Source organism: Poeciliopsis prolifica, unplaced genomic scaffold, assembly GCF_027474105.1.
Source record: "Poeciliopsis prolifica strain line A6 unplaced genomic scaffold, Auburn_PproV2 SCAFFOLD004, whole genome shotgun sequence".
Classification (NCBI taxonomy): domain Eukaryota; kingdom Metazoa; phylum Chordata; class Actinopteri; order Cyprinodontiformes; family Poeciliidae; genus Poeciliopsis; species Poeciliopsis prolifica.
This window is the reverse complement of record NW_026562379.1, coordinates 2,037,053-2,057,037: the sequence shown is the minus strand read 5'-3', so window position 1 is coordinate 2,057,037 and position 19,985 is coordinate 2,037,053. Positions and strand designations below refer to the sequence as shown.

The 19,985-nt window shown below is 40.4% G+C and overlaps 1 protein-coding gene across 1 annotated transcript; it reads left to right on the top strand.

Annotated features, from left to right (window-relative positions):
• The first annotated feature begins 1,020 nt into the window (after positions 1-1,020).
• Positions 1,021-16,989, top strand: si:ch211-235m3.5 (BICD family-like cargo adapter 1). The gene is made up of 10 exons (XM_055028936.1): positions 1,021-1,523; positions 3,365-3,580; positions 9,194-9,313; positions 9,984-10,130; positions 10,566-10,736; positions 13,526-13,681; positions 14,533-14,610; positions 14,892-15,004; positions 15,633-15,753; positions 16,178-16,989. Exons 1-10 carry the CDS (start codon positions 1,278-1,280, stop codon positions 16,415-16,417), a joined length of 1,608 nt encoding a protein of 535 aa, XP_054884911.1. The 5' UTR covers positions 1,021-1,277; the 3' UTR covers positions 16,418-16,989.
• The last annotated feature ends 2,996 nt before the right edge of the window (positions 16,990-19,985 follow it).

Here is a 19,985-nt window from a genome sequence, read left to right as displayed (position 1 = left end):
CGGCGACCTTTAACCTCTGAAGAGCGTCTAGACAAAGAGGGGCACACGCTCCCCCTCTGAGGCAGTCAGAAATCTCCCAAAACAGACTCTTTATAGCAAGCACTATGACAAAACATAGTTTGTTGTTGGTTTGATTTAAGAAAAAAAAAAAAAAGAAATCTCTAGAACTTCCTTAATGATCCGTAACATGACACACGCTTAACCTCTTCAGATCATCATACAAAAATAATTTCACATGAAAGGAAGAAAGCCAGAAGAAGCATAACATGTAGTTTACAAATGATTATTTAACTTATTCAGTGCAATGCAGTTTATACAGTAGGTTCTGATTCAGCAACATTATAAAGGTTTTAAGCACAAACAGCCTGTTTTAAGACATTCAACATCTGTTTGACTTCAGATCCAGACTTTGACTAGGTCATTTTCAAAATCTTCATTTTGTTTTCAGTAAATGTCCTGAATTTCAGGGGTCCCTTAAGGTCAGCTATTGCGAGTAAGTGAGAAGTTATAATCACTGCTATAGCAGGCTGCATATCCGAAAAACGCCCAACATCTAGTTTTTGTAAAAAATGTATTCATAGTTCACATTTTCAGCAGCACTGCAATTCAAAGGACTTTACACAATTCAAAGAAAAACACAACAACAAACAAGCACGGAAAATACAGTCTCGTGGCAAAGCAAAGAACAGTCACAGGTTGAAAGACAAAACCAGTTTATTTCGCCCAGAGCTGCTATTAATCAAAGGCATAAACACATAATACAAGAACATCAGGTAGAATGTCAACAAATATTTTTAGTTTTACATTGTTTTTATATTGGTGCACTGCACAGAAAGTGACATCGGTCGTGAGGCTGAACCATTTGTGGCAAAAACAAGACTTGTATTTCTCCTCCACAGTCGTTTGAATCAACACCGTCTTGTTAGAATTGGAGCTTCACTGAAACTCAAACCAACTCACCAGGCAGGGTATTGGAAAAAAAAAAAAAAAGCACAGCAAAAGAGTCTCAATCAGGAGTTGTGACGTTTCCATGATGAGGAGGACAGGTGTCTGTTTGGGCGGGGCGCTCAGGTGAGAGGAGCCACGCCCCCTGGAGACCAAACAGTCGTTGCTGCTGCTGCTGGCAGTCGGACCACTTTCCCCACTGTGATTCGGACAGAGACGCAGGAGCTTCTCTGTCGATGAATGGCAGCAGCTCTGCGCTTTTAGAACAAGAACCAGAGTCAGTGTTTCATTTGTAGCAGGGGAAACAAACCCCCCCAGCGATCGCGTTAGTCATGGAGCCGCTGCACGAGTGGAGCTTCAAGCCAAAGAAACTGGAGCTGGAGGAGGACTTCTACTTTGACTATGGAGCGGAGGAAATAACAGATTACCAGGACCCCTCTGAACTCCTGGCTGCTCTGAAACAAAAGGAGGAAGAGGTTATTTTGGCAGCGCAGCTGGGAAACGCGCTGCTCCTGGAGAACCGTCAGCTGAAGGAGAAGAGCGACCAGCTTCATGAGCAGTTCACAGACAAGCTGGAGGTAAGGGATAAATAACAGATTTATCTTTTTTTTAATTTTTCCCAAAAATACCTTTTAAACGGGACTTCATTAACCAAATGAACGTTTAATTGGCGAAACGTATAAGTGGAGAAATGCGCTGCGTAAAAAGTTTGCGCGTTAGTCGGGCGGGGAACTGGGACAATGAGTGTTCACAGGGAAATGTCTTCTGTTTTAAAGAGAGCGATAAACGGAGAGAAACACTCCGATTATCCACAGATTTGGAAGTAAATGGTTATTTTAATCCCATCTGCCAAATTCATTAAAAAAATTTAAAAAATTCATTCACTTCTGAAGAGTGCTCCGAGTTTATCTCCCATCTTTAGAAAATGCATAATAAAGTTGTTTTTTTCCCCATAAGTTTTACTTGTGTGTGAGGAAAATCGGGTTTCCGCCTCTCTGTTCTCTCTAAAAACAAAAACAATCACTCTTTCAGTTTCAGTGACTGGACAAACATTTCTGCCCGACACGGAAATGTTTCCCATGCCACTTGCTGTTCTGGACGTCTCTCTTATGATGAACATTTCTTGTGCAGCAGCTGCCCTGCCTTATCATCGGACCAGGAGGAGGGGCTCTGCTCCCATGTGCCAAGCGTTTTGTTGCATAAAATCCTCTCACACTTGAACGACTAAACGCGTCATCTTTTTGTCCAGTGAGAAGTCCTGTTCAGACATGATGTAACTCTATCCCCTGCTGGATACAAAGAGCAACAGCAAAAATAACTGGAAGGGGTCGGAGTCAGTGTGGCGCAAGAAATGCACATGTCTAACTGGCCCTGCAGATGATGGTGACGGGAGCTGGAGCCCTCTGATCTGTGTTTGCTTCATCACCTCTACAGTGGGAGTCTCAAACTCCACTCTTAGAGGGCCGGTGACCTGCATCTTTCAGATGTGCCTCTCCTGCACCACACCTGAATAGAATAATTAGGTCATTAAGGCTCTGGAGAACTGATCTACATAAGCAGGAGGTAATTAAGCCATTTCTTTCCAGCGTTTTGTACATGTGGCACATCTAAAAACTGCAGGACAGCGGCCCTCGAGGACTGGAGTTTGATAGCCCTGCTCTGCAGGATCAGGGCTCCTCACACACTCTGGGACTTTCTAACTTGATTAAAATGCTGAAAAGCTGTTGAGCTTGTGCTTAATCTGTGGCACAATTATCAAGTTTTTTTTTTTTTTTTGCAGTCTGGAAAAGTGTTGGATTTTATGCAACAGTTTCCAAAGTGTTGCGAAAGCGAACACGTTCTCTAGACTTAAATTGTCGGTATCTATCGCCACTGGAGAGCCACGTACCTTCAAACCAAAATAAATACTATTTTGGGGAGAGATGAAAGTGGTGATGGGAAAATTTGGTTGTGGTCTCTAAGCTCTTTCTGTCCGGGCTGCTAACCTGCCAGACAGAACGAACAGATTCACCCAGACACAGAGCTAGTAGATGACTATAGTGGAACAAGTCCCATAAATCAATGGTTACTACAAATTACATCCACTCTTCCACCAGACAGGATGACTTGTGTATTGAAGAGCAATATGGAAACAATTTGGAGGATCTTCATTTATCAAAAAGATGGAGAAAGAAGAACATTACTTTTATATATAAAGACTGCAAAACAGCTTTTGTTTGTTTTTACGGTGGCTTTTTGTTTGTACTGTATATTCTACCAGTTATTTTATGCTTTCTGAGACAACTTAGTCGTGAATGACCAACTAAAAAAACCTGTGCACACTCGCTGGTTGAAAGGCACAAATGACTCAATGATTTTGGAGCTGATGTTCCCGCCGTCACCTGTTCATCTTCCGCCTCATTTCCACCTGCGTCTACAGGAGCTGGAGCAGGGGCGTCATGAGCTGCGACTGAAGCTGGAGGGCTGCCGGTCCCAGTGGGAGAGCCAGGTGGGGGAGCTGGAGCGGGACGTAAGGGAGCTGGGCGCCCAGGTGGAGCAGCTGACCCGGGCGCTCAGCGAGGCCCAGAGGGACAAGGGTCGACTGCAGCTGGAGCACGGCGAGCAGATGCAGCGGCTCAGGGAGGAGCTCAGAACTGTGAGTCCAACACAAAAGTCTACTTTGGTTTAGAAAAAAAAAAAAATCTCCCGTCCTTGTAGCTGCGACAGCTACGGCGGAGCCGCTTCTTCAGGCCGTCTGGGCCGAACCGGATAACTGGAGTGTAATCTGATCCGATTGTACGAAACTGAACTGCTTGTGTGTCAGTCTGAAGCGTCTTAGCCTTAAGCTGAGACTCTCAGGTGCTTGATGCGCTCAGAGTGAAACAAATTCTGACTGTTCAGAAGTAGACGAGTCAGAAGTTTACATACGCTGATGTTCCAGGCGTTTCAGAGCTTTACAGTTCTCGATCCAAACTGCAGCTGCCCAATTGATGATTTTGAGGTGAAATTTAGGAATTTTGATGTAGGCTTCCTCTCAGTATTTGTTTTAGTGCCATCACTATAAAACTGACCCTCAACATGATGCTACCACCCCCATAGTGGCCAGGAAGCTCACAATTTGTCTAATCTGAGGGATTTGTCTTGTGATCATTATTACCTGCAATAAAAAATAGGTCCAATGCATCATTAAAATACTACAATTAAAATAAAAATGGAAGCGTTTTGAAACTTCTAACAAGAATCATATACGCAAGAAAGACAGTCAGTGTTTTTTCTTTCTTTTTTTTTTTTTGGCACGCTGCAGAAGATCTGATCTGGTGTTGAGCAGGATGGAAATAATATGTAAACAAGAAGGGGAGTGAAAGTTAATGCCGTGACTTTATTTCAGATCTGGGACACGGGGAGAGGAGATGAGATTGTATCTCACTGCTGCTGGTGTTGCTTTACAAAAAGTCGATGACAAAAAGCGACTTTTGTAGCTATTTCAAAGATTCCAGCTCTTGTTATTTGGTGTGTGTGTGTGTGTGTGTGTGTGTGTGTGTGTTTAAGATGCTAAAAACAACTAAAACCTTCGTTTAAGTTCATTAGGCGCATGCAAATGTCCCCAAGGTTGTCCCTAACTATTAACACCTTAGTCTGCTTAATGTTTCAGATCATTTACTGGAGTTACACAAAGTTAAGTTTTAACTCCAAAGCTTGCTTGACAGCACAAGAGGGTTCAATGATGGCATCCAGCTGACTCAGGTCCCTCTGTCTTGCATGCGTTCAAGCCGAACATTTATCATCCTCGGTTTCTGATCTCACAGAAAAGCCCCTCCCAGAGCCAAAAATGAGGTCTGGCATATTTTACGGCTCCTTATCAGTGAACCAGGAGGAGCTGGTCGGATCCCCCGGCTGGACAACCTTGAGTAACTTTCCAGCTTCTGAAAACACGTCGTGTTCTCCCAAACGTTTGTGAAAATGTCGCGTTCCACTCGACCGGTCGCTTAACCGCTCGACCCGCTCCTTTGTGCTGTTGTGAAATCTGCCTCAAAAGTTAAAAATGAATCCAAACGGGAGCTAAACCCTCCCAGAAGTCAAGGTCCAAGTAACCAAGGAACTCCTCCACTGCTGGGAATCAGCAGACTCCCTTAAAGTTCAGGAAAAAGTCAATTTAGATAAAAAAAAAAAAAAAAAAGCTCAACTCTCTGAGCTGCTTCAGGAGGGAGAGAGAAAAGTGAAGGAAGTGTCTAATTTGGCAGGAGTCAGTTATTGTGTTTGGCTCTGTGTGGCTGGGAAAATGTCAGAAACTAAAGCGGACAAGTCGGTGGAGCTACTTTGGAGAGGATCTTTGTGTTGAATGTTTGGTGGTCAGACGTGGTGAAGTGGAGCGCTGTGCCCGCTCGGGTGAGTCGTGACTATTTGTCATGTTTTTGTTTTTATTTTAAATTGCAGCTTGCAGACGGCTGCCTGATAGGTCCAGAAAGGTTGACTTATTTTCAGCAAACCCAAAAACAAGACGGTTTTCTTCTTTCCTCGTATCCCAGGCATTAAAATGTATGAAGCCAAGAAATTCAGAAGATGGTAGATTGATCAAGTTTTTCTATTTTCTTTACTAGGAATCATTTAATTTCAGAATCAGGACATTAATTACCTCTACAAATGAAATGTCAGAGTCCTGAGGCCTCCTGAAGAGAGAAAGACAACACCTGTTCTGATTGTGGTTGGATTTCATTAAATCCATTTTGTTTTGTTACTTTAAGATCTCAAGCTTCAATGTGTTTTTATGAACGTTTTCTACAAGTGAACAACACTAAATGCAAATTGTCATGCGTTCAGAAGTGAGTGTATAAACAGCGGTCCGGCTCCAGAGAGGCACAGTCTGAACCGAGGATTTAATCACATTAATGGTCCTGCAGTTTGCCTGGTGCATCCGTTTGTTTTTAAATGCATGATTTCACACTAGTGGCAATTTTCCTGTCAGTCTTTATCACGCTAAAACATAAAAAGTGATTCAGAAGGAAGAGGAGGTTTTGAGACTTTCTTCTCGGGATGAGAAAGGAGGAGCTTCCTTGGAAACGTAGTTGCAGTCGATAAGGAATACCAGCTTGCAACAGGGGTCTGTTTATGCAGACAGGCTGGGAATATTCAGTTGCTGCTGCAGGAAAAAAGAATAATTGAGGTTATTAACATATCAGCTTCACAACATATCAGCTTCACTCAAACTCAGTGACACCGGTCCAGTTTTCCTCCGGTCTTCCTGACTATCCCACCATCTTTATTGACTTTCCATTGTTCTAAATATGTAAACAAAAAACTGTAGTAATGCTACATGAATGAGTAGATGACATGCCATATAAACAGAAAATAAAGTTTAGAAAAATAAGTAAAGTGCACAGGATGTCAAAATGGATATCTAACATGAAATATGTTTTCATAGAGGATGTCTCCCTCAATTTAACATTATTCCCTTTATTTACTTGTTTGCCACACCATGTTTGAAATTGTGACAAGAAGTTGAGATTTTATTCTGCAGAATCCTAAAACAGTTTTTATTTAATCCGAGTAATCCGAGACGCGTTTGTGGTTGATCAATGAAGGAAATGCTCAGTTTCCCATCAGTTTTTTTGCACTTTCATTTAGTGATGATGTGTTACCACTTACATTTATTTAAAAGCTACTCTAAATAAAATTTTAAACACTATTCTCTAAGTGAGGATCAGGTTTTGTTCCAGTGGCCAAAAAGAGACTTTATTTTATAGGTATTGTCAAAGAGGCTTTTCTAATAGATAGTTAATAACGATCCATAAAAGTCAATAACTTTTCTTTTAAGATGAAAAACAGTGATGATTTAAGTGGAAAAATATATATTTTATCCCTTTTATTCCTGCATTGAGCTGTTATAAAAGTCATTATTTGTTGTGAAATCTTGATGTCACCCCAACAAGTTTTAAACTTGATTAAACCTAATTTATAGAATTATATTTTTGATAAGTGTTTATTGTTAAAAGTAATATTATTTTGGGGCAGTGTGAAAGTTCCTCATTTCTTTATTTAAACTCTTAAAGCAACAACATAGATGTCTTTTTATGATTCTTATTTTTCTCAATAAAAGGTCAGGTTTTGTTGCAGATAAACTTTATTTTTATTTCCCCAAAGGCATTTCTACTATTTGGGGCAACAGTGCTTCATTCTGCAAGCTTTACATTGACCCACAGTTCACCTTTGGGTCACCTTTCTGTGAACGGTGATCCCACTCTCTGCAGCGCGATCACAAGCTGACTGTGGATCACCGTTTTATGAGACAGCTGTGATAAATCCCTCTCTGTGGATTTCCGTTATTAGAAAAGGAGGCTGCCTGAATTACAAAAGCCTCTGTGACCTCTGGCCCCACTGACGGCATCACCAAGCTCACAAACGGCATAAAACAGAAGCCGTTCTACTTTTAAGATATAAATCTGCCTTTTCTTTTGACCGTGTTGATGCAGCCGCTCACACCCAAACATCCTTACGTCCCAGAGGGAGAGCCGACCTTTTCTGCAGGGTGGCGTCGGCTGTGGCTGGGGTTGTCAGCTGCTCGACGTCTCTGGAAACCCGAGACCTTTTCCTTCTTCCAGAGGAGGGTTCTCCTGTCTCTGGTGTTTTGCTGATGGTTAGTGGGTCTATTGTGGAGGAGGCCCGTGTTTGTGAAACGACAGAGACGAGACGTTCATTATTAGCTTCTGTGGGCCGTGTTTTGTTTTTGCCCATCAGTGTCTCCTTTGCTCTCATCACGGGTCCTCTCCTTTTTAAGCCTGACTTCCTCTTTACACTCACTCTGAAGCCCATTTGCCCCCGTCGCGTCCAAATTCACCCCTCCGCTCCACGGCTGTCCAATGTGGCATGAAGATGTCACAAAGCGGACCAAGATGCCTCTGTGCTCAGTCTGCCGCCGAGGCCGGCCTTTCGTCTGGTATTATGTGGCCGTGATGGGACCTGACAGGCTCCTGCCGAACTGCTGAGTAAGGAGAATCGAGGGCCCGGGTTCAGGACACGGGAGGCTGCAGGCGGGGAGCAGTGTGGGTATTTGTGCAACTTTCAGAGCTGGTACTCTGAGTTCAATCTTGTTGATGTTGGATGTTACAATTTTAAGGAGCTTTCAGGGATTGCAGCTTGTTTCTTTTCCTGTGCTCAAGGCCAGATTCTGCAGTCCAATCAGATTTTCACCAGGGAAAAACTTCTGAATTGTAAAACGGCATTTATTTGTCTCTTAAATTTATCGGAAGTGTCCAAAAATTATTCAAAAAACGTACATGGATTATGCAAACTTATAAAAAAAATACTTTTTTCAACACCTGACATGCAACTTATTGTTGAGGCTTAGTTTAGCTTATTTCTTTAAAAGGGCAGTATTATGTAAAATCAACTTTTTTTAGCTTTATATCATTAAGTTATTCCCCCATCAAAAACATACCTGGAGTATTACCTTGAAACTTTCATGCATGTTTGAGAAATCCTGAACCTTTGCCCCCACAACGTGCCAAGTACTTCCACCATTTCCTCCTGGGAGCAGCAGAGCTCCTTCAGATTAGCAGCAGAGCTCCTTCAGATTAGCAGCAGAGCTCCTTCAGATTAGCAGCAGAGCTCCTTCAGATTAGCAGCAGAGCTCCTTCAGATTAGCAGCAGAGCTCCTTCAGATTAGCAGCAGGGCTCCTTCAGATTAGCAGCAGAGCTCCTTCAGATTAGCAGCAGAGCTCCTTCAGATTAGCAGCAGAGCTCCTTCAGATTAGCAGCAGAGCTCCTTCAGATTAGCAGCAGAGCTCCTTCAGATTAGCAGCAGAGCTCCTTCAGATTAGCAGCAGAGCTCCTTCAGACTATCAGCAGCAGCCATTAGCAAACACCTGGTGGAGCTGCTTATCGGCTGAGCTCATCATGCAAACTACTTCTCAGTTCAACTCTCCTTGAAACGGCTATAAACGGGAAAATGGAGAGTCATTGTTGTGATTGCCTGCTGAAGATGTGCGAAAGAGCAGGAGCTTCTTAAAGAGACGGAGACCAATTTCAAGGCTTTAAATTGTAAAGTCTAATTTCTTTCCATGTTTGAAGGTAATATAGTCACTTGATTGTGCTGCAAAATGCCACTAGGAGCCTGGAAAATACGTAACGCCGGTCCTTTAAAGAGCCAGAGCTGTTTTTTAATGATCTAGTTATTACATAGTTACTCATGCTCAATTTGCTTCTGAATGCCGTAATGCTTCAAGGCCACAAGCTTCTGCTTCTTTGTAAGCCTGTGTTGATTTTCTCTTGCAAGGCGATGGAGGTGGAGAGAGCCATGTCCAGCGAGCTGCAGGCTCTGAAAGAGGAGCTCCAGCAGAAAGGAGGCCACAACCGGCAGCAGGACGAGGAGCTGATCAGCGCCATGAAGGAGCAGGTAACATGCAGACGCACACAGAATGATAAAAGCAAGTTCAGTGTTGCACTCCTGCTAATAACGCGGTCTAATTATTTTCTACTCACACTGATACTGACAGAGTGTCCAGAACAACCTGCCCGACCTTTCAGTGGTTTGTTCCATGTGTTTTTATTTTATGCAGCATGAGCAACAAACAGCAGCTCAGGCAAAACTGTTCATAAACACTGAGAATAACAAGATGAAATAAAAATAATGAGAGTTAAAAGGATGAAGCAAATTAAAAATGGACTCATAAATAAAGTACAAGACAACTTGACTGATATCCTGTTTTTTCTCCTGCATAAATATAAAACAATTAGTTCAAAGTGTCATGTTGGGCTCTTAATTAAGCATTTTTGAATTCACCATGAGTTTCTTGTGGCCCTTAGACTTACAGAATCAAGTATGTGTGCATGTACTCTAAGATTTTGATAGATGTCTCTTAGCAAGTTGACCTGACAAGCCTTTTTTAAGCCTCTCAATTCTTCTTTTTTGTTTTTAACCTTTCTCTTTAGTCCTCACTCCCTTCGTACCGTCGCACTGTTTCCAGAACAAATTAATGTTTCCATTTTGCACTAGATTCAGACGTACAATTGTTGTAGGAGGATCAGGCGGTTAGATTAAAATCTGTTTTGCCAATTTTGTGCAGGTGTTGAGACTCACACAGAAGGAGCAGGAGCTGGAGCGCCGCTTGGAGAGTGTCGGTCAAGAAAACGCTGAGCTCAGAGCGAGTTTGGCCTCTTTACAAACATGCTTGGCCCAGCACGACCAACTCGACCAGCAGCACAGCCAGCAGGTAAAGCCACACGCACACAGACATCTGTCCTTCTTCCTGATTGAGTTAATTAGATAAGTAAACAACATTAAACATCACTGGTGAATGAATAAAAGCCTCAGATAATGAGACGCTTTGCGCTCTGCCTGGCTGCCTGGGTTTCGATGGGATTGTAGAAAGAATTGCCAAACAATCGCCTCATCCCTGCTATTGTAACTTCCACCCACAAGTCCGGATTCCTGACTTGTTCGCTTGGTTTCACATTTGCCGGAATCCGGCCCGTCAGGATTTCTCTTCAGATTAATGTTTGTACAGGTCACATGACAACCATTAGTCTGATTCTAATAAACAGAATCAGACTCTTTTCCATGTTACAGCTTTATACTCATATTGTTATTACAAGTTTTCCCCCACCCACCAAAAAAAAGATATAAATTATTATAATTTTTTTTTAAGCTTCGTGAAGCATGGCAGGAGGTGGAGGTGGCACGGGACCGTTCGCAGCAGCTTCAGGCTCAGGTGGAGGAGCTGCAGGAGCAGGTGTCTCTGCAGGACAGCAGCACCCACTTGGATGCCTCCCTGCAGTCAGAGCTGGAGGCGGCAGACTGGGGCATCAGCAAAGAACAGGTACAAGAGTTCAACTTTGGTAACCCTCCTTATGTGACAGAACGACTGGCTAAAGCCCCTCAGGCGTCTGATTTATGGTGCTACAGTAAATCAATGCTTCAATACCTGCTCAGTAAATCGAGTCTGATTGTTCTAATTGGGGACAATCCTCTGAGATGACTCCTCTTTTTAATTAAAAGTCTTTCCACTTTATTGTTTTGCTTGCTTCAGAAGGTGGTGTTAGTGCTAGAAGACAATGAGTTAAAGGCCAAATCAGGCAGAGCCCTACTTCTGCATCATTCAGCATCTATTGACTAATCACTTAAACTTTTTTGTGAACAGTAAAACAGTCTAAATGAGGAAAATTACATGCATTAGTGTTTCTACAGACTTATCTCTCTGCGTTAACTGACTTTGTGTCATTGCTATTGATGTCACGATTAGAACCGTTTGTCTCAGTACAAATGTTTATTAAAGTTAATAAAATCAGTAGAAGGTATGCGCTTAAAAACTGAGGTTTTTAAAGTGAAGTGTAAGTGTTAGCTAACATTATTATTTTGATTTCGTAGCCCTCAACTCCTTCAACAATGACGTTCAACATGCTTTTGTATCCATTTCTAATCGACAGCAAGTGACATTTTGTTCCATCTGGAATTTCGATACGTTTGTCCAACTCAAAGCTGTTTCTAGAACAAATTCATGTTTCCATTTTGCAGTAGATCCAGACGTACAGTCGTTGTAGCAAAGCCGCTACAATGTTCTGACAATGCATCACCTTGAAATAGTCATTGTTTATCATTTGTTTCCACACTTACACAGTTTCAGTCTCCAATAAGGTCACATGTTGCTCCTGCTGCTATTTTTACTCGGAACTGTTTGCTAAAGTGTTATGTTAACATTAGCTTCTGTTCCCACTGTTTTGATTTGACTTGTTGATCATTTATTGAGCAGAAAGAGAAGAAGGTGGAGCAGCCTCACTTTAACTCAAAGTTTCGCTGCGACAAGTTAAAATTAAAACCAAAACCATAAATGTGTTGAGCCCAGCCTGTAGCAGTTTAGCACACACAATTAGGGGGAGTTTAAAAAAAATTGCATTATAATTTAAGATGAAGACCCTTTGGAGTAGTTTCGAGTTTTTGTTTTTTTTGTACTTTTATTTGTTTAATAACTTTGTAATTCATGTTTGTCTTTCATTGATTCATGGTTGACTTTGGTCAACTCCTGTTGTTTTCAATGCCAATTGATACAACACACCAGAGTGCTAAATGAGAAATTCTGAATGACTGGAAATCTGAAATGATTAAGAATAAATACATTTTCAGTCCTTACACCAGTTTGCAACTTTGGTCATCAAATTAAGGAAATCGGGTTTATGTTGGCCACACATTTTATTTCTGGAACAAAATGCAACTATTTTTATTTAAGTTTTATTAAAACTTCATTTAAAAAATAGAAGTTTCTCTTTAAATAATTAAAGAAACTATCAGTGGTTGCAATTTAGATCCATTTTGGGGTATTTTTTTCTAATAGCATTTCTTTAAAAATCCCTGTGAAGGATTTTTTTGTAAGGATCTTTCTCCAAAAAAAAAAAAAAAAAAAAAACTCAGAACATTAAAGCACAGTTGAAGAGTTTGCTAAAAAAAAAACTTTCATACAAAACATAAATAGAAGCTCCTTCTTATAAAAATATCAGTTTGTTTGAAAGTTATTCATGCTATTTTTTAAGCAACCAATAAGAGCCTTGAAACGCACTTTACTTTCACAGAAAAACAGATTCTTGGGGCAACAAACCAAAGTCCTTTTCTTAAAAGTCATAAAGTTTCTCTTTAAAAATGACAGTAAACACAACAGTGTTCGACAATCAGACGATAAATTTAGGCAAATATTGACCGACAAAGATGCCAGTGTTTTGTTTGAGGTGAACACGCTGCATCTGCATTATTTGTTTCTATAGTATTCCTGCCCGCAGTGCTTCGCTGATGGTGTGTTTGGAGCAAAAACTTTGCAAACGTGATACCCGGAATATTAATGTCTTTCCTGATAGTCGATATGGGAGGTTTCAGGAAATCAACACACAGTGAAAAACACAGTCGCTCTGTTCCCGCAGAAAGGAGTAAGATGACAAGTTCTGCATGACAGTGTGACTGTCAAAATGTCTTTGTATGGAGAGATTGAAAGTAAAAGGGACTGAGGTCGATGAGTCTTCACACCGAGGATGTAAAAACATCATCACCACAGGAAGATCTAATACATTCCTGGGTTCGTGCGTCATTCCCTCTGCTTCTCCTTTGCCCTGGCTGCATTGTGGGAATATTTCCATGATTATTAGTTTTTTGTTTTTCTTCAGCTCTCATATCCCAAACATTTTAAGGAGTCTGTCCATTTCTGTTCAAGCTTATGAGCTGAAGTGGTAGATGAAACATTTTATTGCTTTAGTTTTTATAAAATGTTACCTGATAGTCAAATTGTGAAATTCTTCCCAGTCATGTGACATCAGTTCAGGTAAAAATAGAAACGGGCTAATCCCACTCAACTTCCTTTTTGTAAATATCAGCAGTCACTCATTCACTCAAGTCATGAGATCACGCTGTTGCAGACGGAAAGGAAACAGAACAAAGGAGGTTTTTTTGTCGACCTGCTTCGACTTCCATTAAGCCATCCTTGATATGTTTCATTTTGAAAACCACAAATATGTTAGCCTTCCTTGAAGCCGGGCCGATTTTTATTTTTATTTTTACAGGTTTTAATTGTGCTAACTCTTTTTAGTGAGGATAGAATAACGTGTTTCTGTCCCTGCCTCCTTTTATTAGTTAACTGAAGAAATGGGCTCCGTCCTCCAGCTCCTCCTCCCTCTGACCCGGGGTCTCAGCAGCTCAGACGTCATGGATCAGCAGGACAACCTGCAGGCCTTGATGCACCGACTGAAGGGAGCGGCCCAATCTCTGTCACACGCATCCAGCTTCCAGGTGAGTGCCAGGACAGGGAAATGCGAACAAAAGGCTGCATTGTTGGTTCAAATCTGAAAAGGATGAGATGAGTTCACTTAAAAAAAAAAAAAAAAAAAAAGTTGTCTCAACTTTCATTGGTAAAGAATCACAGTTCACGGATATAAATCAGATTAAGAATGATCCAGTAAATCATGTGAGCTGCATTTTGTGGGTGAGCATGCTTTACCTGAAAGTCAGGTTTGTATTTTTATATCCTTTGTGCAGTACTAGAGAAGCATAAACAATACCTCATCATGATAATATATAAATCTGCTGAGGTGAGACGTTTACCTCTACTCTTTTATTAGAGGTAAGAGATGCATGCAGAACAAAGAAAAGTAAAAGGTGTGTCCTTAGCCATCCTGTTTATTTAGTCTTTCTTATTTACTTATTTAAGCTGTCCTTCTGCGGCAAAAAGAAAATCATGGCGGAACAGTTTACGTTTTCTGTAGAAGAATCAAATTACATCAGTTTCCATCAATGTCTTCATTCAGAAAATATTTCAAGTTTTCTCTTTAGATTTATTTTGTAAAAAGTGATATGTGAATAAATTTATCTTGTTTGTTGGTTATTAAAAACACCTTAACAAGTATAAGCACCGTTCACCTCTGATTTGTCACAGTTGATAATTTACATTGTTTCTTTTTGCTGCTATCATGTAAATACAGTCGTCAATCTGTGTCTCACTGCATTTGTGCTGTAATTAAATAACCAGCCGCACCTCCTGCACCTTTAGAGTGCCGTTCCACGAAGGCAGAAGCCACAGAAACTCCTTCTGTTGCACATGCGTGACTGACACCTGAGCTCTGCTAATGTCTGTTTCTGTCTAGGAGGTGAATCTGGCCTTTGTCGACGGGATGGCCGATCACTGTGGGAATCTGAGCACAGTGCAGGAGCTGAGGGATCAGGTAATCAGTGATGAAGAGAACTCGGGTCATTGCCTGTGGCATCCTATTGTATCCAAACTGGGCTGCAGCACAGACTTTAAATCTTCTTTCTCACCGTCAGCCCAATGTAACTGACTTAACTCATACAAACTTAATATAACAGGATGAATACAGGCGTACTCATCTTTTGGCTACTTTGTTTAATGCTGCCTTTAAAATCTTCATTTTATTTACAAGTGAAAACAATATTTCATACCGTGGTTTTGTTTAGTTTTTTTGTTATTTTTGTCTTCTTGTTGCAGAACATCCAGCTGCAGCAGGAGAATGCCGAGTTGCTGCAGAAGCTGCAGAGCATGCAGGATCAAAAGGACTTTGTCCATCAGGCCATCAGAGACCGGGATGAAGCTATTGCCAAGTACATAACTCATAATTATTAAAGTATTAAAATAGTTTGGAGTTTACTTAAAGTGCTTTGCAAAAATATCCGTAGCTGCTAAACCTTGGCAATTTGCCACGTTACAACCACAAATTTGAATATAATTTATTGAGATTTTGCATTGTGGAGTACTGAGAAAAGGGCACAAGCTTATTTGCAAATAAAACCTAAAACATATTGAGATTCACTTCCCCCTTTAGACTCCCATAAATAAAACCTGATTCAATCAACTGCATTAATAAGTTGCCTAATTGGTAATAAAGTCCATTTGTGCACAAATCTCTTCTTGGTATGAACCCAGGTGTTTGGCAAAGGTTTACAGGTTTGTTGGAGAACATTAGCTTACAAACATTAGCATCAGGAAGACCAAGGTCGGCACGCTCCACACATGTTTATCTAACCTTACTTCCCCAACCTACAATTATTCACAACTTTAAGTTTGTCTGTTCAATAAAATCCAAATCCAATACATTTTAGTTTGTAATGTGGCAACGTGAAAAAAGGAATAAATGATGGATGCAGTTTGTTGTAGCTATTCTTACAGCTGTTGCGGTGTTGCAAACCTGATACTCATTTATTAGAAACATTTTGTTTTTTCTCTCAACAGGAAAAACCTGATGGAGGCTGAATTGGTGCAAAGCAAAAACGACATGATGTGTTTGAACAACCAGTTATTAGACGCTATCCAACGGAAGCTGGAGCTGTCCCAGGAGCTGGAGGCCTGGCAGGTCAGCTTATTTTCCTAGTTTTGACTCTTTCTAATGTCAGCTCAGCTCCAAAAAAATATGTTTCAATATCTGCTGGACTGTCGAAGCAACAACTTGCATTTGAAAGTCAACAGTTTTGGGGGGATATGTTTAAAATTGAAACCACATTTATTGCTCAGAGGGTTCTTTCACTCGAACAAAATGGCCGACTCCTAAAAAACTAGACTCCTTTCTGTCATCAAGCTTTACACTTGACAAAGTGCAGCCAGGAAAACAGCACTCCACAACATTAGTTGCTCATACCTGACACTGCAAATAGTCTTGAAGATGCTAAGGGTCTAAAAAAGTGTTGAGATCCTTTTAATGACAGATAAGTAAATTAAATGAGAGAATTTCAATTTATCGCATTTGGTGAATTCTGTCCTCTTTCCTTCCTTTGCTTCAGGACGACATCCAGATCGTCATCAACCAGCAGCTGAAGTCGCAGCAGCAGACGGAGCAGCCGCAGAAGAAGCCCACCTCCAACGGCCTGTCGTTCTTTCGACGACCCAGCAGGACGGCCTCCACCTGGACGCGCCAGCTCTCCCCTTCCTCCTCGTGGAGCTCAGACAGTAGTACGGACAAAGTGCAGGCCCCCTGGAGAGAATGGCTAAGACTGGGGAAAGGGGCACAATACGGAAAATAACGTCCTCCACAGCCCCACGGACTGCTGGTTGAGGGAACATGAAGCAACGAGATCAGAGAATGTTACAACGAAGCCATGAAGTCACCTCTGAGGGATGAAGGACACGAACAAAGACTTGATCGATGGACATTTGTAGCACAATACATTTCAGTGAAGGCTCAGCCTTCTTCAGATCTAAGCTGTGACAGCGTGGAAACACCTGTAACTGGCTAGCAAATTGTGAACATGATTTCTTATTTTGTTTATTATATAAAACTGTATAATGATTACACAACGCTTGTAATTCAGTGGAAAGTTTTTGTTTAGGTTTATTTAACTTGACGATCAAACACTTAATTTTCAGCTACACTGAATTTATTTCCACTAAGTTGGATGTAAAAGTTTATGTTCTTTGAAGGTTGTGTTAAAAAGTTACTTTCTTCTGAGATGTACAGTAATGTATTTTTTATATATATAATTTTCACTTTGACTTTTATGATTTTTTTTATGTTTATTTGATATGTGTTATGCTGCAGACGTGTCTGACGGTTCAGTGTTGAAGTCACTCAGTCATAAACTGTTGTTTTCCTAAACTTTCTTTGTTTTTGGCACATTTTATATTTCAGAGTTTCATAGCATATTAAGAAAAAGTCATAATTTTTTAAATTCTAACATTTGCAAAAAGGACAATTGGTCAGCTGACCTTCCAGTCAAACAAAATAGATCAAAGGTGACATTATTCTGGTTGGGAATTGTTCTGGTTCTACTTTAATTTAGTTTTGCAAAAAATAGTTCTGGGAAAAATATTAAAACCTCTCATTACATGCACAATGTGCATACTAAATTTGAGCTTTGAATGATTTCATTCAATCCTTCATTTTTAGCATACAGCATAAATGTTTTTTTTTTTTTAAAAAAGAGCTTGATTCACAAAATTGTGACTTTCCAGTTGTCCACAAATTGTGCACACAGGGTTCCTGCCTCCAGAGAGAAACGTACAAGTGTAAAAATGTCCACTTACAGAATTGAAGAAGTTGATTTAAACTGGCTGGTTTCCTCTCATCTCAGCAATGTTTGTTTTCATTAGCTTTGGAGCTGGTTCTTTGTAGATTCATATTGAGGTTAAACTGGCTTCACAGTGAATTGTACGACCGATGTTCAAGCAGCGACAGCTTTGTGTAAGGCTGGAGTCTTGGCGTTTGCAGAGCTTCTGCTGAACCACCTTCCTTTCATCTGAGGGGAACAGTTTGGTTGACGTTTTTTTGTTTAAACGGAGCAAGATCCCAAACGTACATTAAAACTGGTTTTGGAATGGATAAAGCAGGCAATGTTTTGGATGGGAGTGAATTGATAAAAAACTGACAGCAATATTCATTCAGAAGAAGAGATGACACACTCTCTTTTATTGAAGTGTACTGTACACATGACATAATGGAAACCACATGATCTTTGACTTGCACCACCTATCTTGTTCAGGATTATATAATCAGATAAAGACAATCAGTTCCCTCCTGAACTACAAATCGGTTGACATCAGCTGATCCATTTCTATGTTTCTGCTGATATGGTAACTAGCCTTAGCAAACACAATGAATGTCTGTCTTGGATTTCTAGTGTTTTATTAGTCTCTCTAAGGTAGAGTGATAAGTTCAGTGTTGCTGTCGTCATCCGGTCTGTAAATGTCCCAACTAAAACAGAGACCAAAGGTGGACAAATGGCACCCCTGCTAAACTGTTAATGCTCTAAGACTTTGATCCAGGTACTAAAAGGATTGAATAAAGCTCTTCCATTAAATCTATAATAATCACAAATCCCTGGTGAATTAAATGTTGCTTAGCAAATGATAAAGAACTATTTTAAAATGAAAATGCTGCATCGTCACTGCTCTGAGCATCAGTGACGATGCTTAGAGCAGACACCTGGTGTCACAGATTGCTACACAATTGAAGTATTTCTACATTTTGGTAACATAATAAATGTATTTATTTGATTGATACTTCCAACTGGTAAAAACTCTCAAGAACAAAATATCTTTTTCATAATTTTCCTTTGTAATTTGATGCGTATGCTTGAATATAGTGCTCTGATGAAGCACACGACTTTCTTAAATTATATTATAAAACCCACCTTTAGCACACATTCATAAGTTTATCCCTGAAGAGAGTCCCTTGGTTTTTACAGACTCTGTATCAGATGAAGTATTACTTTGAATGCAAGCAGATTAGTTTAACTGAACTAATGATGCCACAAGAGAGTATTAATACCAGGTGGAAATGTTTTCAGGATATTGCAATATCCTGAAAACAGGATATTAGAATGACTAATGATCCACTACTTTGTTCAAAGAACAAGTAGGTTACTTGCCATGAAAAGCCAATATGAACAAAGCTCTAAAACAATAACCCATTTGAGAGATACGCTGTGTTGCCTCCCTCTACTGATGGTCTAAACTCACTGCAGGTTTTAAATAAGTCCAATTGGACACCATGGTTTTCCGAGAACAGACACATCTACCGAACCTACCAAAATCAATGCGTTTACATCCCCACTGGCATTTACTGTGTTTTACTCATAAATAACTCATAATTGCACTGCACTATTGTTTTGTAAATAGTCTGTTATTTTTTATGACAATGCACATGCACATTATGTATGCAAATCATCGCACTGTGCGCATAATATTTCTATATGTAATAATTGCATTGTATTTTGTCATAATCTTGAGCAGCATATTGCTATTTCTGTTCTTGTTTTGTATATTTTCTCAACACTTTTTGTAACGTTGGCATTGCTGTTACACCTGAAATTTCCCTCTGTGGGATTTCATTTTCAAATTGTGTCACGTTACAACAAGAAACTTCGATGTTTTATTTATTTATTCGCGTGAGAGACCAGCACAAAGTAGTGTAAGGTTGTAAAATGAGAAAACAATAAAACAAAATGTGACCTGCATTTGTGATCAACCTTTGTGGAACGACCATTTGCAGCTGTTGACATTCTGCAAAACTTTTAGGCTATATTTTTGGCAAAAACAAGTTTGCTCTGAGTTTTGGCAAACTTATTTTTGACCCATTTTGTTTTGCAAAAGACTTCCCCTAAGGCAGTGCTTCTCAATTCCAGTCCTCAGGCCCCCCCCCCCCAAATCCTGCTCTGCATGTTTTAGATGTGCCTCTATTTCAGAACAGCTGATCCAAATGATTGCATTACCTGTTCTGCAGGCATCAATAAGCCTGTTAATTAGTCATAAATTCAATCCAGGTGTGTGGCAGCAGGGAAACACCTAAAACATGCAGGGCAAAGGGGGCGTGAGATCCGTGTAATACTTGCGGCCCTGCTTTTTAAGTATCTAGCGAGGAATTGCGCCATGCCTAACCGGAAGTGCCTGAAGCATGGGACTTTGATTGATTCTCAGATTGAAATACAACGAAATTAGATCAAATTTGTCCATTATTACTATTGTAATAATTATAGTAATGTTGTTAAGTGGTGGCCACGGTTTTTATTTTGTCCCACGCCACCAAATGAGCTCTGTGAATTACACTGCTGCACTACTGCGTGCTCTGTCAACCTGCCGCCTTAACGTTGTCTC